The 18,591-nt window shown below is 45.7% G+C and overlaps 2 protein-coding genes across 4 annotated transcripts in view; one reads left to right on the top strand and one right to left on the bottom strand.

The window, feature by feature from the left end:
* Positions 1 to 465: 465 nt before the first annotated feature.
* On the top strand, positions 466 to 8,772 carry smarca5 (SNF2 related chromatin remodeling ATPase 5). 2 transcript variants are annotated; one of them, XM_076729051.1, is made up of 24 exons: positions 466 to 731; positions 2,041 to 2,166; positions 2,254 to 2,420; positions 2,518 to 2,618; positions 2,724 to 2,824; positions 2,923 to 3,102; positions 3,802 to 3,957; positions 4,066 to 4,197; positions 4,296 to 4,364; positions 4,447 to 4,556; positions 4,665 to 4,891; positions 5,166 to 5,287; positions 5,378 to 5,530; positions 5,644 to 5,776; positions 5,990 to 6,138; positions 6,240 to 6,362; positions 6,459 to 6,566; positions 6,674 to 6,787; positions 6,898 to 7,020; positions 7,127 to 7,259; positions 7,359 to 7,477; positions 7,573 to 7,785; positions 7,875 to 7,985; positions 8,289 to 8,772. In XM_076729051.1, the coding sequence occupies exons 1-24, from the start codon at positions 660 to 662 to the stop codon at positions 8,352 to 8,354; spliced, it is 3,108 nt and encodes a 1,035-aa protein (XP_076585166.1). In that variant the 5' UTR covers positions 466 to 659; the 3' UTR covers positions 8,355 to 8,772. The 2 variants fall into 2 exon arrangements, with proteins under 2 accessions (XP_076585166.1, XP_076585165.1); XM_076729050.1 differs by having other exon boundaries at positions 6,240 to 6,566.
* A 175-nt stretch (positions 8,773 to 8,947) lies between these two features.
* The window catches only part of frem3 (Fras1 related extracellular matrix 3), a 28,438-nt gene continuing 18,794 nt past the window's right edge, over positions 8,948 to 18,591 (bottom strand). The window contains exons 7-24 of one of the 2 annotated variants that reach the window (XM_076728606.1): positions 16,766 to 16,915; positions 16,469 to 16,678; positions 16,096 to 16,293; positions 15,844 to 16,008; positions 15,268 to 15,450; positions 15,052 to 15,182; positions 14,477 to 14,635; positions 14,082 to 14,385; positions 13,868 to 13,999; positions 13,435 to 13,766; positions 12,248 to 12,440; positions 12,029 to 12,154; positions 11,598 to 11,725; positions 11,376 to 11,510; positions 11,016 to 11,142; positions 10,732 to 10,919; positions 10,488 to 10,634; positions 8,948 to 10,397 (exon numbers count right to left, since the gene is read on the bottom strand). In XM_076728606.1, the coding sequence (XP_076584721.1) occupies positions 9,837 to 10,397; positions 10,488 to 10,634; positions 10,732 to 10,919; positions 11,016 to 11,142; positions 11,376 to 11,510; positions 11,598 to 11,725; positions 12,029 to 12,154; positions 12,248 to 12,440; positions 13,435 to 13,766; positions 13,868 to 13,999; positions 14,082 to 14,385; positions 14,477 to 14,635; positions 15,052 to 15,182; positions 15,268 to 15,450; positions 15,844 to 16,008; positions 16,096 to 16,293; positions 16,469 to 16,678; positions 16,766 to 16,915 (3,569 nt within the window). In that variant the 3' untranslated portion in view covers positions 8,948 to 9,836. The remainder of the gene's footprint in view (positions 10,398 to 10,487; positions 10,635 to 10,731; positions 10,920 to 11,015; positions 11,143 to 11,375; positions 11,511 to 11,597; positions 11,726 to 12,028; positions 12,155 to 12,247; positions 12,441 to 13,434; positions 13,767 to 13,867; positions 14,000 to 14,081; positions 14,386 to 14,476; positions 14,636 to 15,051; positions 15,183 to 15,267; positions 15,451 to 15,843; positions 16,009 to 16,095; positions 16,294 to 16,468; positions 16,679 to 16,765; positions 16,916 to 18,591) is intronic. The other variant, XM_076728607.1, reaches the window with a different exon arrangement.

Here is an 18,591-nt window from a genome sequence, read left to right as displayed (position 1 = left end):
TATATGATGTGATATACACTGTATATTTATATAATAAATTAGGTTAATATGTAGATTTGAAAGATAAAACGTTTTGTAGGGTGTTTTACTGAGGAAAACAGCACTGTGAAGCACTGATGCACTGATTATTTATTTATTTATTTATTTATTTACTTACTCACTCACTCACTCACTCACTTACTTACTTATAGCGTGAAAGTGTGGTCTGGTTTAACCAAACCAAAGCGTTTTGTTTGGTTCAGCAAGCTGTTTACCAGTGATTGTAGAATTGATTTTGAAATACTCGAAGATGTTTGTTATTGCTGCATTTTTACCCATCCAATATTTTAAAGCATATGTTAAATCAGCTGTATCAAGAAATCAACTGAACTAAAATGACAATACACTATTTTGACCCTAAGGCCAAAACTTCCAACAATCCTGAAGGCAGCATAATCAGGTCTCGCGATAGAGCGCTGTGAACGCGGGTGCCCGAGAACAATCTTCCTAGCGCGAACGTGCTGCCTCCGACCAACCGGTGTGTCTTTCATTATAAACAACGAGATAGTTGTCATTTATCTTGAGAAAGTTCGGAAAATCTTCAACGTTTCTTATACGGGATCACTTAAGGCACCAAGTAACGGACGAGATATCTGAATCGAAGGGGAAAATCGGTAAAAATGTCCGAAAGCGCAAACTGCGTGGAACAGCGGGAAGAGCAGACTGAACTTGAAGAAGCCGGAGGAGCGGAGGTAAGATGGTTTAAAATGGGCATTGTCTTCCTCTTAACACCGTGTACATCTCTCACGGACCTGTCACACAAGTCTAGGTCTCTGAAAGCTACCATTACCTAACAACACCCGCACCTCAAATTCCTGTGTGGTAAACTTTCACTTTGTCAACGTTAATGCGGGCTGTTTGAGCTAGTCAGCTAGCCGCGGCGGTGCTATCATTAGCTCATGACAACAGCAGCTCGGTCCCATCCACTCGGGACTGAAGCTAACGTTACAGCACGCAGCAGCAGCAAGGCCAGCCTGTTTCATAAGCGCTCAGGCTACTAGCTTAGCCCCGCTAGCCACTCATCGATTTTCGCTTTAAGAGTCCCGGCGTGCTTTTTGTTTACTCCTAGGCCAGATTCAGTCAGCGAGTTGGTTGTAACTGATCGACCTTACGGAAAAACCTTGTGAAAACAGTGAAGAGCAGCGCCCCGCTCCAGCTGTCCGATCCGCGGCTTTGTTTTCGGTGGGACAGCGATGGCTTTTGTGACCGAGTAGGAATGTTGCCACAGCACTGCCTGGCTGTAACGTGATTTCCAGTGCAGTTTGGGTTGAGTTTTGTTCAAAACCCTGAAATAAAACGGAAGGGATTTCCAGGTGTGCATCTCAACAGTTAAAACGAGATCGGATGAAACAAACTTTATTGATATCAAGTGTCACAGCAGTAAAAGTACAAAAACAGATATAGAGTGGAAATAAGTAGCCTTAAAAGCTATCATGGGCACCTACTATATACAAAATAAAGTATGAGAAGTAACAACAGGGGTACTAAAAACAATACATGCTTACATAAATAGTCACAACACATGTACAGAGACAAAAACAATTAATTTTAATGCAGAAATAGCACTTCAGGGAATCAAGCTGTGTGGTTTGAGTGTCTTGTTTTTGCAAATAGCAGTTAGCAGCATCACCTGCAGATAAAATAGTCTGAAATGTTTGTTTGATAATGTAAAGGCAGTAGTGCAGAAGGTGGAGGACTGTGATCGACTTGCACTGCAGTTGTTTTGGTCCATGAAAAGCAGCAATGATAGAAGAAGAAATGACTTGAGATGATGTTCACACTGTAGGATGAAGGCTCGGCCCAGAGTGTTTAAGGTTTCAAACAGGGGAGGTATGGAGATGTCCTCTTTGATAGCCAAGAGTTTTTCCACCATGTGTCTCTCTCCCACTTCCTCTGTGGGGAGCTGGCTGTTTGTTTAGTCTCTTCCTGTCAGCTCTTGTTGGACAAATCAGAGGCTGTCCACTAAACAAGATGGTTTCTATTTACTTTTTTTGTGCTCAGGAGAAGTCTGACTCTTCAGATGCTGGAAAAGAGTCATCCTCAGATGCCGGGCCTGATGGACAAGATGGATCCTCCTCCTCCTCATCCAAAACTAAAGACACTGCTCCGGGGTATGAGGAGAAAGTGGTAAGGACACTTTTTCTATGACTTAGATGACACAGCTCGCTTTGTTCTTGGGTAAATATGTTAACATGTCTGTCTTCCTGTATGTAGCAAACAGACCGGACCAACAGATTTGAGTACCTGTTGAAGCAAACAGAGCTGTTTGCTCATTTCATCCAACCAGCCGCACAGAAGACCCCCACCTCCCCGCTGAAGATGAAGCCTGGACGCCCTCGCATCAAGAAAGACGAGAAGCAGAACCTGCTGTCTGCTGGAGAGTGAGTACACGTCCACGTAGTACAGATTTATTTAATTTGTATTAAAGTTTTTAATTTACTTATTGTGATTATGACTTTTTTTTCTTGTGTTTGACAGCAATCGCCATCGCCGCACTGAGCAAGAGGAGGATGAAGAGCTTCTGAATGAGAGCACCAAGACCACTAATGTGTGCACTCGCTTTGATGAGTCTCCGTCCTGTAAGCAATGACTTGTTTTTATTTAACAGGCATGTGGCAAACATATATGATGAGCAGAGGTCATGAGTTTGAGTTTTTCTGTTTGTTTCTTTGTTTTTTTTCTAGACATCAAAACAGGAAAAATGAGAGACTATCAGGTCCGTGGTCTGAACTGGCTCATCTCTTTGTATGAGAATGGAATCAACGGTATCCTCGCTGATGAAATGGTGAGTGCTTTCAGTCAAAACCGTTACCTCTGAGATGAAAGAGTGAAAAATATTTGTCATGTTGTATTTACATGTACTGCTCCATGTCATACGCACAGGGTTTGGGGAAGACTCTGCAGACTATTTCCCTGCTGGGTTACATGAAACACTACAGAAACATCCCTGGTCCCCACATGGTGCTCGTGCCCAAGTCCACCCTCTACAACTGGATGAATGAGTTCAAGAGATGGGTGCCTTCACTCCGGGCAGTCTGCCTGATTGGAGACAGAGATCAGAGGGTAGGCTGTGTCAGAATATTATGTCTGAAAGCCCATATTTAACTGGAAGTACACAATGTATTTGATATTGATTCATGTTCATATTTGATGGATATTAATGTCCTCATCTTCTCAGCACTCATAGTTTTCATTTTGCAAGTCAGTTTTGTTTTTTGTGCAGAAGCAGCATTTTTGAACGCATCAGTTGTTCGGCTGATGCCTGCAATAGAACAATTACAAGTGTGATTGGATTTCTTGTGCAAAAGTGCTGAAAATGGCCTTTGTTTGGACGTAATGATATGGACCCAAACCAGAATAACTGACAGAGATTTATGCCAAGTTACACCAGCACCAGCAGCTTGATTTCCAGCATTAATTATAAACACTTCAGATCATTTGATTGGTTTCCCTGGTGGGTTACAGTGAGTGCTGGATGTATGTATTGTACATCTCAGCAGAACCGTGTGTTAAGTCATGGATTTTACTGACTGTACTGTATGTGTGGAGGCAAGAAAGGGGAACAAGGAGTGAGGGGATACTTCAGCATGCACATGACAATCTGTCACAGAGTGCTACACCCAACCTTTGCTTCTTTGATGGATTTATTTGCTAGTTGTCTATCCAGAACATATTCCAGCTGGGGCTGATGAGTAAGTTTATTGTGTGATTCTTCTCTGACCAAAGCTAAGTTATGTATTGTTGATTAAACGTCACTTTCAGACTGCCCTGATCAGAGATGTGCTGCTGCCTGGAGAATGGGATGTGTGTGTCACATCCTATGAGATGCTCATCATTGAAAAGGCGGTTTTCAAGAAGTTCAACTGGAGATACCTGGTCATTGACGAAGCCCACAGGATCAAGAATGAGAAGTCAAAGGTCAGACAGCTACTGAAGTAAAACAGATATTTACACGTCAAACCACTTAGTTAGTTTTTTTTTTCAAGATCGCCTAATGAAGCAAAAATGCTGTTTTACTTCCCATAGCTTTCAGAAATTGTGCGAGAATTTAAGACCACCAACCGCTTGTTGCTGACTGGAACACCCCTGCAAAACAACCTCCACGAGCTGTGGGCTCTGCTCAACTTCCTGCTGCCTGATGTCTTCAACTCATCAGAGGTAAGAGTCACCCGGAAATGTACAGTATCAGCAGGAAATTATTAATATGAAGAAACATTTTCTGTATTTTGGTACTAATTGCATTTATTTCTCCAAAGGACTTTGATTCCTGGTTTGACACAAACAACTGCCTGGGTGATCAGAAGCTGGTTGAACGTCTTCACACTGTATGTATTGAATGTATACTTATACTATACTTATACTTTTAAGACGTGGTAAAACACTCTTGACTTGCCGTTTTTCGTGCAGGTCCTGCGCCCTTTCTTGCTTCGTCGTATAAAAGCTGACGTAGAGAAGACTCTGCTCCCGAAAAGAGAGATCAAGATGTATGTGGGCCTGAGTAAGATGCAGCGAGAGTGGTAAGAATCCTCATTAAATTACCCCTACACAGCTTAAAGTAACCTGGATACTGACGGTAAATGGTTGCACACTAGATTTTAATGTGAAATCATGTCTCAACTCCTCAGGTACACAAAGATTCTGATGAAGGACATTGACATCCTGAACTCAGCCGGCAAGATGGACAAGATGCGTCTGCTGAATGTTCTCATGCAGCTGAGGAAATGCTGCAACCACCCGTACCTGTTCGACGGGGCCGAGCCCGGCCCCCCTTACACTACTGACCTCCACCTGGTGGTGAACAGCGGCAAGATGGCGGTGCTGGACAAGCTGCTGCCCAAGATGAAGGAGCAGGGTATGTAGATGGACATGCTGTGTTTTCAGCTGGATGTAATGTTAGATACAGTTTTTCATTACAGAATAGAATATAAAGATTCAGTCTAACAGAACAACACCTGTGTTTATGGCCACACCTGGTCACGTGTTTATCATTCATAAGTACTGGAGGAATCAGACCGAATGGCATGAAACACATCAGAAGTACATCTAATTCATTCATATAATATTGTGAAAGGACTGTGTTTTATTATATTCCTTTGACTGATGCCACTGACTTCACCTCCTTCCAGGTTCTCGTGTGCTCATCTTCAGCCAGATGACCAGGATGCTGGACATCTTGGAGGACTACTGCATGTGGAGGAACTACGGCTACTGTCGCCTGGATGGCCAGACGCCGCACGAGGAGAGACAGGTGAGCTGCTGGTTTAGGCCCATCGATCAACTCAGGAAACGTAAGACGAGTTTAGCAAAGTAAGTTTCATTTTCATTTGTGTGTTTTCAGATCTCCATCAACGCGTACAACGAGCCCAACAGCTCCAAGTTCATCTTCATGTTGAGCACCAGAGCTGGAGGCCTGGGTATCAACCTGGCTACAGCAGACGTGGTCATCCTGTACGACTCAGACTGGAACCCTCAAGTCGACCTCCAGGCCATGGTTAGTACTAGTACTACTACTACTTATTCAGTGGTACAGAGTTTCAGGATCTGATATTTTCTTTTGAATGTTGGGGCTTCATCACTCCAAGGACTTTTTTTGTTATATTTCAGGACCGAGCTCACCGAATCGGTCAGCAGAAGCAGGTACGCGTCTTTCGTTTCATCACTGAAAACACAGTGGAGGAGAGGATTGTGGAGAGGGCGGAGATGAAACTGCGCCTGGACTCCATTGTCATCCAGCAAGGTAACTCCTCTCTCCTCTTACAACCCGAACCCAGAAACGTTGCTGTGTTAAAAGTACATAAAAACAATTATCACAAAAACAGTTATCACATTTTATTTTATGTTTTGTACAACATCCCAACTTTTGGGAGTCACCTTAATTCAAGTGTTACATTACAGAGAATACCAACAGAGATTTGAGTGAGCCGTTAAGTTGCCTCGATTTGTTTAACAGGAAGGCTTGTGGATCCGAGCGCAAACAAACTGGGCAAAGACGAGATGCTGTCCATCATCCGTCACGGTGCCACACACGTGTTTGCCTCCAAAGAGAGCGAGATCACAGATGATGACATTGATGCGATCCTGGAGAGAGGTGAAAGGAAGGTGAGTGTGGATGCGTTTGAGAGAATCTGTGGACAACGTGTATTTGTGTCTAGTTCTAAATTTGCCATAAAAGTAAGACTCCTGACTTTGTCATCTTCTAGACTATGGAGATGAAGGAGAGGCTGGCGACGCTGGGCGAGAGCTCTCTGAGAAACTTCACCATGGACACAGAGAACAGCAGTGTGTACACGTTTGAAGGGGAAGATTACAGAGAGAAGAAAAAGGTAAAGAGGCGACCAACGTCAGCGTTTAACAGCCTGATTCCAACAACACGAGCCATCGAGTCTTTACCTCGTTCCCCCTCTTGTGTCTTCATCCAGGTCATTACCAACTGGATTGAACCACCCAAGAGAGAAAGGAAAGCCAATTACGCTGTGGATGCCTACTTCAGAGAAGCTCTGAGAGTCAGCGAGCCCAAAGCGCCCAAGGTAGGGACGGATCACCCCATCATGACCTGCACAGCGTGGCTTTGGTACTGGATGACATGCTATCCTGTTCATGGAATAACATTTGTGTGTTTGACTCCTCTTCCCAGGCTCCTCGTCCTCCCAAGCAGCCAAATGTCCAGGACTTCCAGTTCTTCCCTCCACGTCTTTTTGAGCTCCTAGAAAAGGAAATTCTGTTCTACAGAAAGACAATAGGCTACAAGGTGCACAGCTGTCTTCTCACACGAGGAATGGATTATTTGTCCTGATCTGGTTGGAGAAGGACTGTCTTAAAGGAATGTCTCTAAATCAGTCTGTGGCTGCGTCTCTTTAGGTTCCCCGTAATCCAGACATGCCTAACTCGGCCCAGCTGCAGAAAGAAGAGCAGGCTAAGATCGATGAGGCGGAGGCTCTAACAGAGGAGGAGCTGGAGGAGAAGGAGAACCTCCTGCAACAGGTGCTGATTACTCTCACTGAAATTCATCAATTCATGGCTGATGTGCTGCAAGTCAGCAGTAAATATTCGATCGAGCTTATTTTGATCAAGTTTACCTTTGTTGCAGGGATTCACTATTTGGAACAAACGTGATTTCAACCAGTTCATCAAAGCCAACGAGAAGTGGGGAAGAGATGATATTGAGAACATTGCCAGAGAAGTCGAGGGGAAAACTCCAGAGGAGGTCATGGAGTATTCAGGTGATGACTCATTTTTACCCTCTGTTCAACAGAAAAAATCCAAACTTTTCACCTTTTTTCAACATGTTCAGTGAATTCATGTGTGTGTTTGTTCCTCAGCTGTGTTCTGGGAGCGCTGCAATGAGCTGCAGGATATCGAGAAGATCATGGCTCAGATAGAGAGAGGAGAGGCCAGGATCCAGAGAAGGATTAGCATTAAGAAAGCACTGGACTCAAAGGTAGCTCGCTTGCTCTCATCTCTTAATTATCTCTTCATCGACACGTTATCTGCCCTTCCTGACTCATTTAGTATGTTTCTCTTCTTCTCGCTCAGATCGGTCGCTACAAGGCTCCCTTCCATCAGCTACGCATCTCCTATGGCACCAACAAAGGCAAGAACTACACGGAGGAGGAGGACCGCTTCCTCATCTGTATGCTTCACAAGCTGGGCTTCGACAAGGAGAGCGTGTACGACGAGCTGCGTCAGTGCATCCGCAACTCGCCTCAGTTCCGCTTCGACTGGTTCCTCAAGTCCAGGACCGCCATGGTACGTTTAGACTTTGAGACATTTCTGTTTTTCATGATGTGTCGTAAATGTTTCCCAAAAATTGAAATTATGTTTTGATGTGTGTGTAGGAGCTCCAGAGGCGATGTAACACCCTGATCACACTGATCGAGAGAGAGAACATGGAGCTGGAGGAGAGAGAGAAGGCAGAGAAGAAGAAACGGGGCCCAAAGACTGGCTCAGTAAGTTACAGATGTGTCTCATTTCTCAGGAAGCAAGCTGCTGTTCACTGGTGCTGAGCTGTTGTAAAACAGTTTATTAGTTAAATTTGCCAAAATAAAATGCCAAATTAAGAGATTAAAAGTCTGACAAGGTCTTCAGTGAAACTTTTGGTGCTTCTTATCGTGCTGCTATCTGCACTCCGTGCCTCGGTCACAGAGTGCAGATAGCACGAATCCGGCTCTGAGGTTTGCTAACTCAGCTCTGTCTGAGCTTTATGCCACTGCTTGTGAAGTCTTTCCTAATAATGTCCTCCTCTTGTCCAGGCCCAGAAACGGAAGTCAGAGGGAACTGCAGACGGCCGCGGACGCAGGAAAAAGCTCAAATTGTGAAGCTGTTCACACTTTGAATCTACTGCACAGTGTCAGAGTTGGAGAGCGGCAGCCAGTGTTAGTCCTAGTGTCTGTGTTTGTTCTGCAGGTTGTGATGATGTACTGTGTAAAAAACCCTCTGATGGACTGATGTCGTGGTCTTAGGTTTTAGGAAGTGCTCCTTTACAAGCCTGCCTTGATGTCACTTACCTAAACGCTGCAGCTGTGCTGGTTTAGTTGTTTGCTAGTCCTTTTTTTTGTTTTTTTTTACTAGTATTAACTTGAAAGAAGTGTATTTATGCCTGTTGGTTGTACCACATTCCATTGCTTGAAACAATACGTACCCTTTTTATTTTTAAAAAAACATTTGTTCTTTTATCTTCCTATGTGAAGTAGAAAATGTCTTTTTGAACATCACAAATAAAAGTTCCCCTTTTGTAACAATGCGTGGACTCTGATCAATAAGACACGGATTCAAAAAAGGACATTTATATTTGGCAGTTGAAGTGTACAAACATCCAAACTCTTCAGATTGACAAAAATGGAGAAGCCATGAGAGTCGAACAATCGGCACAATAAAATATACGTCACCTGTAGAATAATTCTAACTTTTATGCTGCACTTGTTTTTTTTTTTTTCAGGACTTGATCAACAAACCAGAAAGACATATAGTTCATCATTTTTCAAGTTTCACCAGGGTGTAATAATACCTTTTTTTTTTCTCCATAGTCCTACATTGTTATGTACACAGTGTTGTATCTGATTTCAGCCACATTGACCTGAAAAAATGTGAGACAAAGACGTAAATTTCTGCTTTCTCAGAAGACTAAACTGACATGTACAATCCCTTTCAGTGACACTGTGCTGGTACTGTTAGTGGGCGGTGGGCAGGTTTGCTGCAGGCTTTTTAAAGCACAACAGTGAAATATCAATACTAAAAATCATTTCATCACGTTATCATTCATTAAGGTCAGCTTCAACTAACATTCAGTTCATTTTGCTCTACTCTCCACAAAAAATAATGAACACAGTCAATTACAGTAATAAAAAAAACTTGGTAAACTAGTTACTTTGACAGGAGGAACATAAAAAATTATTTGCTTTAATGAAATTTAAACTTATGAAATAATTGCTAAATTGGGATTTTCATGCATTTGCAAACATTGGATAAAGCGGGATATTTTACAACTTGGCAACCAATGAAGCAGGTGAATCGTTTTCAGGGGGCTTCAACGTACATCCATGATTAAAAATAGGTTGCAACAAAAGAAACCTACAGTACATTACAGCAAGAACTAACCATTATCAGAGATCAATAAGCCTCTGAAACCTCTGGTGCGTTCTCTGCAGGTACGCTCCAAACACTGACATATCGTGCTGTCCACAGGTTGTACTGGGCTCTACTCAGTGCTACAAGAGTTGGGCTTTGAAGGCACATTGGTGGAGGAGACTATCATAGTCTTTTTAATAGGGGCGGGGGTTTTAGGTGGAGGGGGTCCACATCTAGACCTCAGAGCTGTCTGAGCTGCTCCACATGCTCGCTGGCTGGCTGTAGCCACTGTAGGCAGTGGAGGAGGACGTGGTGTAGGGAGGAAGCTGGCTCTTCTTTTCCCTCTTCTTGCGCCGCAGCAGAAGAATCACGATGGTGGCGATGAGGCAGATGAGGAGGATCAGACCAGCAAGGCCCACTAACATGGGCAGGGTGGTGGTGTTGGCCGGCTCTCTGCCGGAGCTCTCCAGCAGGGGGCGCTCCAGGGTGGGGTCGCGGTTAGGGGACCAGGGCTGGCGCTGGCTGACCACCATGCGGTCTGCTCGGTCCAGAGCGATGTGCTGGATGTTGGTGCCCCGGTTGTTTTCAACGCCGATGTCCTGGGCAGGGGTGGAGAGAGCAGGTGCGGCACGGCGGCGGCGGTGGGCGGCCATGTTGGCGGTCTCTGGCTCGTCAACAGAGGAGATGCTGTGATGCAGGTACTCCACGCTGCGCTTGCCAATGTTGCGGTTGGCATTTTCTCGGGAGCGGACGGTGTAAATAGCGTGGATGAACCACTCTCGACCAGCAGCCACCTGCAGAGGAAACACGTTTGAGTCAGTTTCTTATTTCTGAATGTGTTCGTGCAAAACATGAAAATACAGCATTCTGAGAATCATACAGACCTGGAAAAGTGGAGATGAGGAGAGTGTGAAGCCATCTGATCCTGGTTGTCTGATCAAAGACAGACTTCCAGGTGTGTCTTGAGCCAGTGTGGCCTTAAAGGCAACATCACCAAACACTGCAGCTTGTGTCTCTGGCTGGGCCTTGTCCTGCAGACAACACACAGAAATCAGATGAGATGACTTTGGCTTCTTCCTGCTCTCCGTCCACAACACACTGAAGTTCACTGGACTCATTGTGTCTTACCAAGATCTTGAATCTGTAAAGCAAAGAGGGAGCATCTGCCAGGCAGCCATACTCCTTGTTGGTGGGGTTGTATTTGGGGACGTAGCCATCTGCACCAGTGCAGAGGAAGACTTTCTCAATGCTGCAGGAGAAGGAGTCACCCAGGTTCTGGACGGGGTCCACCATCACACGACCGTAGATAGTGGATCCTGAAGCAAAGCACAGATGAGTGAGTATTCTCAGAGGGTCAATGCTCCTCAGCTGTGATGTTTGCTAAGATCCAGTAGGGGGCAGTGTTGTAGTACCGTCTGAAAAAGCAGCATCTGTTCCTTCACCAAAGCCCATGGAGCCATCAGACAACCACAGCTCCTTCTTAGAGAGCAGGAACATCTGAGTGTTGAGGCTGAACTCTGCTGCAACTGGGTCGCTCACCTGGAGCACAGAACAAGGGTTACCATACAGACAACAGAGCCTGTGTGTTCATGAACGTGGCTGAAATGGCAAAAAGCAGCCATCTTCACAAGTCATTTTGTAGTGAGTGTTGTATTAATGAACACTGAGAATCTACAATGAGGCGTCCATGAAAATAACAATAATAAAAATCTGTGTTCTTGCATTGGAAACCACCAGGGTTTTTTTTTTTTTGTCAGGACATCCAGGCTAACCTGCTGGAAGCGAATGTCCATGTCAAACGTGAGTGGCTCTCTTGGGTGGCAGACAGGAGGGATGCTGAACTCCCCGTTGGGTGACGCGATGCAGGGGATAATCTTCACTGTGTAGGTCCCAGAGTAGTCTCGCACCTAGAGGTGACACAGGCACGATGTTAAGGCGAGACGTTTGAGATCGTTTCACCACAGCTGGCAAGTTTTGATCGCATTTGAACTCACGGCAAAGTCTGACACAAAACTCCACTGCTGCATGGGCTGGTTGTACGTCGGCTCAGTCCTGACCAGGGCGAGCGTGAACGTGAGTCCGGGGTGGTCGGCACACATCACCATGGATGACACGCTGGTTCCTGAAAGCAATCATAAATCTTCAAAGCTGCTTTTTTTGTGTCTACCTTTGTATTTATAGAGTGACCTTCTACATTGTTTGAGTCACTTGCTTCCTAACTGTAAACACGGCAGGGTCATTTTGACATTTGCTGAAATGACCTCAGGCACTTTCACACAGGAAGGACCCCGAAAGAGGAGCTCCAGAAATAGATGAATAGAGGATATGTGCCACAGGGTAATCCAATAGGAGGCCGCTGTATAGTGTGACCACACTGGATAGATTTAGAGGATATGTGTGTGTGCGTGTGTGTGTGCGTGCGTGCGCATGGGCGCCACGCTCTTACCTGGATGAGACATAACAAACTGTCCCCTGAAGCGAGCCTCTGTCTTGAAGTTGACCACCAGTCGTCCCTCCTCATTTATACGCATACTGGTAGGGTACATGGCTCCTGTGAGAACAGAGAACAAAGTTTTACGGTGCTTCACATGCAGACTTAAATTTTGGTCCCCTTTTATGAGCACCAGCAGGGGGCAGCACATACCTTGCAGCTCAGCCTCAGGTGGGCTGCCGATGCCGTCCTGCCACAGAATAGCAGTATCGTACACAAAGGTGAGTTTGAGCTCTGACTGGAGGTCAAAGTGCTGCCAGCCTCCCACAGCCACTGGAGAGTGGAAGACGTAGGACACAAACAGAGGAACACGCAGGGTGACGTAGGACTGGACCAGGTTCAGCACCTAAAGAAGAGGAAATGTTTAAGTTTAAAGGTCTGATCACACCAGAAAGTGACACAGTGAAAGTCATACACACTTCATAAATATGTGGTTCTACAAGCTTGGTGACAGGACTGGTTGGAAATTACTGCAGCTGTCTAGCTAGCCTAGCCAACATGCTAATGCTGTCATTAACTATTGCTCACACAGCTTCTTTCTATTTTCTCTTCACTGACTGATTTAATTCCTCAATTTTGTTTCTTTGGATTGTCCATATTTCAATTAAAGAGCTTTTGAACTGGGAGGAATAAGCTCAACTAGCAAGCTCGCAACTATTAACTGCTAGCTGTCGGATGCGGTTTGTTAGCAAGCCATTTAGCTCAGTGGTAAGGGGGACAGTTATGTTCCCAAAGTTCATTCAAAAGACATATTTGCACCATCAACTGTAGGGTTGTTTGTACTTCCACCAAGTGCCAAAAACTGCAGTTCATCAAACGGTCACTTGGCTCCAAAAGTGTGCCATTCCCCACAGAACCCCATATTAAAAAGCCAAACTTTACAGCAGAAATATAGACATTTATAGCCTGGTAAAGAAAATGGTTTTGGTTTCGTTTTGGCCCACCTCAGCTCCACCCATGCTCCACCTCTTTGCTCATTTTTGGATTAGCTGTGAGTTTGTCAGTCAATGCTAAGATGCTAACAGTTGGAGCCACTGACACTGAGATTCATAATGGCTCTTTAAAAACCTATGGGTGACCTCACAGACACTACGTCCATGTTTTATACAGTCTATGACTTAAACAGAAGAAAAGGTAAGAGAAGGTAAAGTAAAATGGGATGGTGCAACACAACTATTTGGGCTCCAATAGCTTCCTCCATTTTGGACTCTCACTCTCACAAGACAGTGTGCAACTGGTCAGTGGTGTTTGCATTTACATGTCAAATATCACAGAAGTTGTCATAGAGAAGTTCGAACACGTTTGATTTTCTGTAGTTTTGGCCCTTCTGTGCGTCTGACCTGTCCGTCGGTGCCTATGGAGCCTCCACAGTCATTCAGCAGCTCTGACATGTCGTAGTAGCTGGTGAATTCCCAGAGGCAGGCCTCTAAGTTGAGGTTCCTGTAGAAGCGCAGAGAGTTGGCAGAGCGCATAATTGTGTTGTACTGGTAGGGTGAAGTCTCGCCAATGATTTCAGGGTTCTTTGTTGCATCGGTGATGAAGCCGTGGCCAGTCTGGATCTCATTGAAATCCAGCAAGTTGGAGCAGCGATGGTTTCCCACACGTGTGCCGTCTGGGCTCAGGGTGAGCTCAAAGTTGGACAGGGGCCTTGTGGAGATCACTGGCAACATGCCTGTTGAGAGTGAAAAGCTTGTTAAATTTCCGGTTGTTTGGCTAGACTGCGAGACAGTAATGACTATAGATCAACAGTTGCAACAATTGTTTACTGCCCACCATCCATGTGAGGCATGTTGACAGTCAGTTTAATGAGGTTGGGGAAGTCTGGATCATCTGGACCGGTGTAGCGGATCTTAGCAGAGAAAGGTTCAGCTCCAACAGTGCCGGCGACACGAGGCTGACACATACCTGCAAGAGTTAAAAGTCAGATAAACCAATGAACTCTGTGCTGAGCATCATTTTGAGGCTGTCCCATCAGTCTTGCACCCACCCTCCTCCTTGCTGATCACAGTAATGGGGCTGGACAGCTCCAGGCCGGCGTCTCCATTGGCATTGAAGGCTCTTGCTGCACACTGAACCCTTGAGCCGGCCTGGAAGTAGATCGAATCCAACGTGATGGACTTGGTGTTGGTGAAGAAGGTATTAGTGTCCACCTCCCTCATGGGGCTGGTCACTCCATCAGACCCCGTGGGGGCGCTGACCAGCCAGCGGTATTGAGTGAGAGTGTCGTTGATGTTCTCCGCGGAGCAGATGGAACCGGTTTTGTCGAAGTCGTGGTACTTCGGGTTGCAAGCCTGCAAGAGAAGACGAGAGACGGCAACTGACAAATTAAAGCAATCTGGAGGTTTGTGTTGCTCTCATAAGCAGCAGGAGCATTAAACTCACCGTCACACACACAACAGGGTATCCATTGGGCGGGTGGGGCTTGTCTTTGGTTTTAGCTGTGTCGTCATACATGAGCAGGGAAACCACCTGAGGCACGGCAGGGAAGGTGACGTCCGCCACACTGTCCATCTCCTCAATGTACACAATGGCCTTGTTCATCTAGGAAGAAGAGAAAAGGCAATGTTAGCTGCTTTCCTCCAACAGATTTCCTTCTGCTGTATCTTCCTCAGATTTTGGTACCTGACACAGTAGAGTCTGTCATGTGAGCGGCACATGCCTGATGTAGAGTATATGAGTAGAAGTCCCAGTTCTGTTTATAGGTTTGTCTACTGTTTGGCTCTGCTGGGACATTCCCATCAGCATCTCATTCCAGTGGGAAAAGCTTTTTATAAGACTCTGTGGTTCAGGCGTGCTGACAGCAATGCCAGCTGCTGCCTGGCTATTTTAACACAGGCTGACACGACAGGGCGCATGCTCACGTGTGTCGACATGCAGCGCCGTACGCGTGCACAGCAGGACTTGCTACCGGTTTGTGTTTGTTTGTGCATACGTGCCGTGTGGCCTTTGTGTGTCACCTGAATTTCAGCCACCATGTTGTCGTCCGGCTTCATGTGTACAGTGAAGGCCTCTCTCATCTCTCTTTGGCCGTCATACAGGATCTCAATCTCCACAAAGTGTTCCTTCTCACCCTCCTTGAACTCGACATCTTAAACACACAAACGGCATAGTGAGAAATGGTAAAAAAACATGCATGTTATAGGCAACATGCGGCCACTAAACCGGGTTCTTACCCTCTGACAGCGGGTTGTAGTCCTCTCCAGAGGTCGCCGAGCCGTCCTTGGTGTGCACTCTCACTACTGAGACCTTTGAGGTGTCTCCAACGCGCAGGACAGGAATCTTCAAAATAGCTATGTCACCTTTGACCTGAGGTTCACGCACACTGTACTTGATCTCAGAGAAACGGATGATGGCCTCTAGAACAGGAAGAAAATGTAATGAAACATGAGCCAAAAAGCCATAGTCGCCCTTTTGGGTCTATGGCGTTAAGGCTGTTAAAATACTTAGATTCTATACAGTTTCTATGATGTCCAGATGTAAAATTAATTTGCATGTATTTGCAGCAACATCCTGCATCATATTTGGGTCCTGCCTGATAAAAAACACTCTGCACTGCCTGGCACAGCACTTAGGAGCGAAGTGCTTTGCTCAAGAGCATCTCAGCAGAAGTTCTTAAAGGAGGCGAGACCAACTGATTTTCCCCACTCACATTTTTTAATCCCTCTAGTCTGTAACTATACCATCCTACTATTATTGAATTTATTTGTAATGTCTGGGCTTTGGGTGTCATTAAATTACTCTGTACATACTGTCTTTCTCATCTGTGACCGTGACCAGCGCCTCTTTCTGCTCCCCGATAGAAGCTCCATAAACAGACTTGCTCTTTGGAGTTCCAAGGACAAGGCGGAACTCCTCATCCTCCTCATGGATGGAGTCGTCCATCAGGCTGACCACACACGGCTTCTCGATTTCACCTGGAGAGAAGTGGTTAACACGCTCAAGTAAAGTGCTGCAGGGTGTCGAGGAACAGAGAGATTTGGCGAGAGAGAGGGAGGTCTCACCTGGCAGGAAAGTGATGATGGATGCGTCAGTGTTGGGCCTTTCACTGTAGTCCATCATGACCTGAGCAGAGCCTTGGCGAGTGTAGCAGCGCACTGTGGACCTGACGTTAACGTCTCCACTGCGGTACACTATGGCTGTCACCTCCCCGGCAGACTCATCCACCTTGTAGCTTCCTTCCTTAAACTGAACCTTTGGCACTGCAAAGGCAGCAACCAACGTGTTACAAGAGAGCCTCACTGCATTTGAGTAAAACTGAATGTAAATTACTGTATTTCAGTTTTAATAAACTGCCAACAATCACAGAACTGTTATGTTTCTGTGGTCGTGGACACACTATACATAATCAGGTTTTGGTGTGTGTTTGACACTCACAGTCGGTGACTGTGTCATTGATGGTGATGGTGGTCTTGCTTGGCTCTCCCAGCACAGCATTCATGGGCATCCGTAACACGAGGTCAAAGGTCTCAGGCCCCTCGAGCTCCGGCTGACCCAGATCATCCAGGATGGTCACTCTGAACGTCTGCATCGTCACTCCAGGGGCGAAGTCTAGATTGCGACTAATGCCGACGTAGTCCAGTCCAGCTGCCAGAGAGAGAGGAACCATGAAAGAACGCTGTGACGCAGAATCATGACTTAACACTGTTGATACAGTCAAACTGCTGATTTTACCTTCTGCAGAGACGGGATCACTCTTCCTGGAGCGGACGGTGACAGTAGCCGTCTTGGAGAGGTCAGTTCCTGTCCTCCAGACCTTCACTTCAACGTAGCCTGAACTCTCATCCACGACATACTCAGGCTCCCCAAAATACAGCGAGGGCTCTGTGGGATGGGACAGTCAGTACCTTATTAATGAAATAATCACATTAGGATATTTCCCAAAAAAGCACTAGAAATTTGTTTATCATCATTGATTTCTGCCATAATCTGTTAGACTATTTTCAGCAGTTTTGCTGTTTGCTGGAACAAAAGTCTCTTGTTAGAAGGACAGAGCGACATAAGCTTTTAATCCATCCTGGACATTTGGATGTTTGTGGTAACCTATAATCAGGTTCAGGGACAAATCTTCATGAATAGCTGAGCAAACTCCTTCATTTCTGACTCGGCACAGGAAGAGAGCTGTCATCCCTCTTATCCCGTTCTCCTTCAACCTTCCTCCCCCACTTATCTAAATCCAGACAGCTCTGTCTGAACTCAACGCCAAAGGGCTGAGGATACACCTGAAGAACAGGGTGTGTGCTTGTGTGTGCACAAATGAAGGGATGTTCCCAGTTTCTGATGATAGAGCAGCTGATAAGCAGTATGGTGAAGGTTTGGCACAGACAGAGAGGCAACCATCCACTTTGCAAAGGCAGAGGGCAAGAATTCAGACCCCTGGAACACACTGTCAATCCATCTCTCCTCACTTCTGTATAAAGTGTGTTTTCATCACTCTCTGTCCAGCCAGTGCTCTTAGAGATCAACTGATAGAGGCGCAAATTCAGGCTTTTATCTAGGAACGTAAACAAAGGCAGAAAAGAAAAGCAACTTCTCAAAGAAGAAATAAAACGTCCTCCTTCTTCTAAAAAGTTGAATTCATGAGCAATAAAATGCATCTTTGCTTTGCTTGTTCTAGTATGACCACCAGTAGCTTATTGTGGCTGATGTTAGCTAATGTTAGCAACTTAATATATTTGTCATGTCATGTCATGTGACTTTTGTCTATTTAAACATTCTGTGAAAGTGTTATTTGATGAACGCGATGACGACCACAGGCTGAAGCGCGTCAGTTCTCACAGAGACGCTGTTCTAAATCATTGGTGCTGGAGCAGAATTTGTAGATCTCGGGTTCATCTAGAAGTTGACTGATGCTGCAACAGTTGACTGATGCTGGAGGAAGGATCTCTGGCACACGTTCAACGCCTTTCAGCCTCCGAGCCGGCTATTTAGTACCAGAAGGGATGAGGAGGGGGGTCGTGTGAGAGGAATGAGTGCCAACATGGCAACCTTAAAGATCAGTGGGAGGAAGAGCCAGATAAATACAGTAACAATGGAGGCTCGATGCTGGCGAGAGGCCAAACCACAAGTTTACTCAGGCAGGCAGATGGTTTTACACACACACACACACACACACACACACACACACACACACACACACACAGATTTATGGTGGGGTGTTACTTCAGGACCCACCAAGAAGTGTACCACAATAGAGGTTTACACTGAGGAGTCTTCTCTTGTTTCTTCACATGTCTGGGAATGCACGCCGATTATTTCTACATAAAGTTCAGTTGTGCTCCTGCTCCAAATTGGTTGGGAGGGACGCCTGCTCCGTGAGCAGGTCTGTCACTGCAACAAGCAAGTCCAGGAAATGAGCCCCGGTGAAAGGCTGGAGATACAGAGGAGGAATGTGAGGAGGGCAAAATGACAAAATGAGTCTGCGATTACTGGACGCAACGGAGAGACAAGAAGGGTCTAAAGGAGGATTTGAGGGCTGCGATTTGTCAACTTTGTTAAGA

Source organism: Chaetodon auriga, chromosome 4 (genome assembly GCF_051107435.1).
Source record: "Chaetodon auriga isolate fChaAug3 chromosome 4, fChaAug3.hap1, whole genome shotgun sequence".
NCBI lineage: Eukaryota > Metazoa > Chordata > Actinopteri > Chaetodontiformes > Chaetodontidae > Chaetodon > Chaetodon auriga.
The sequence above is the reverse complement of the archived record's forward strand: the minus strand, read 5'-3'. Positions and strand labels throughout refer to the sequence as shown.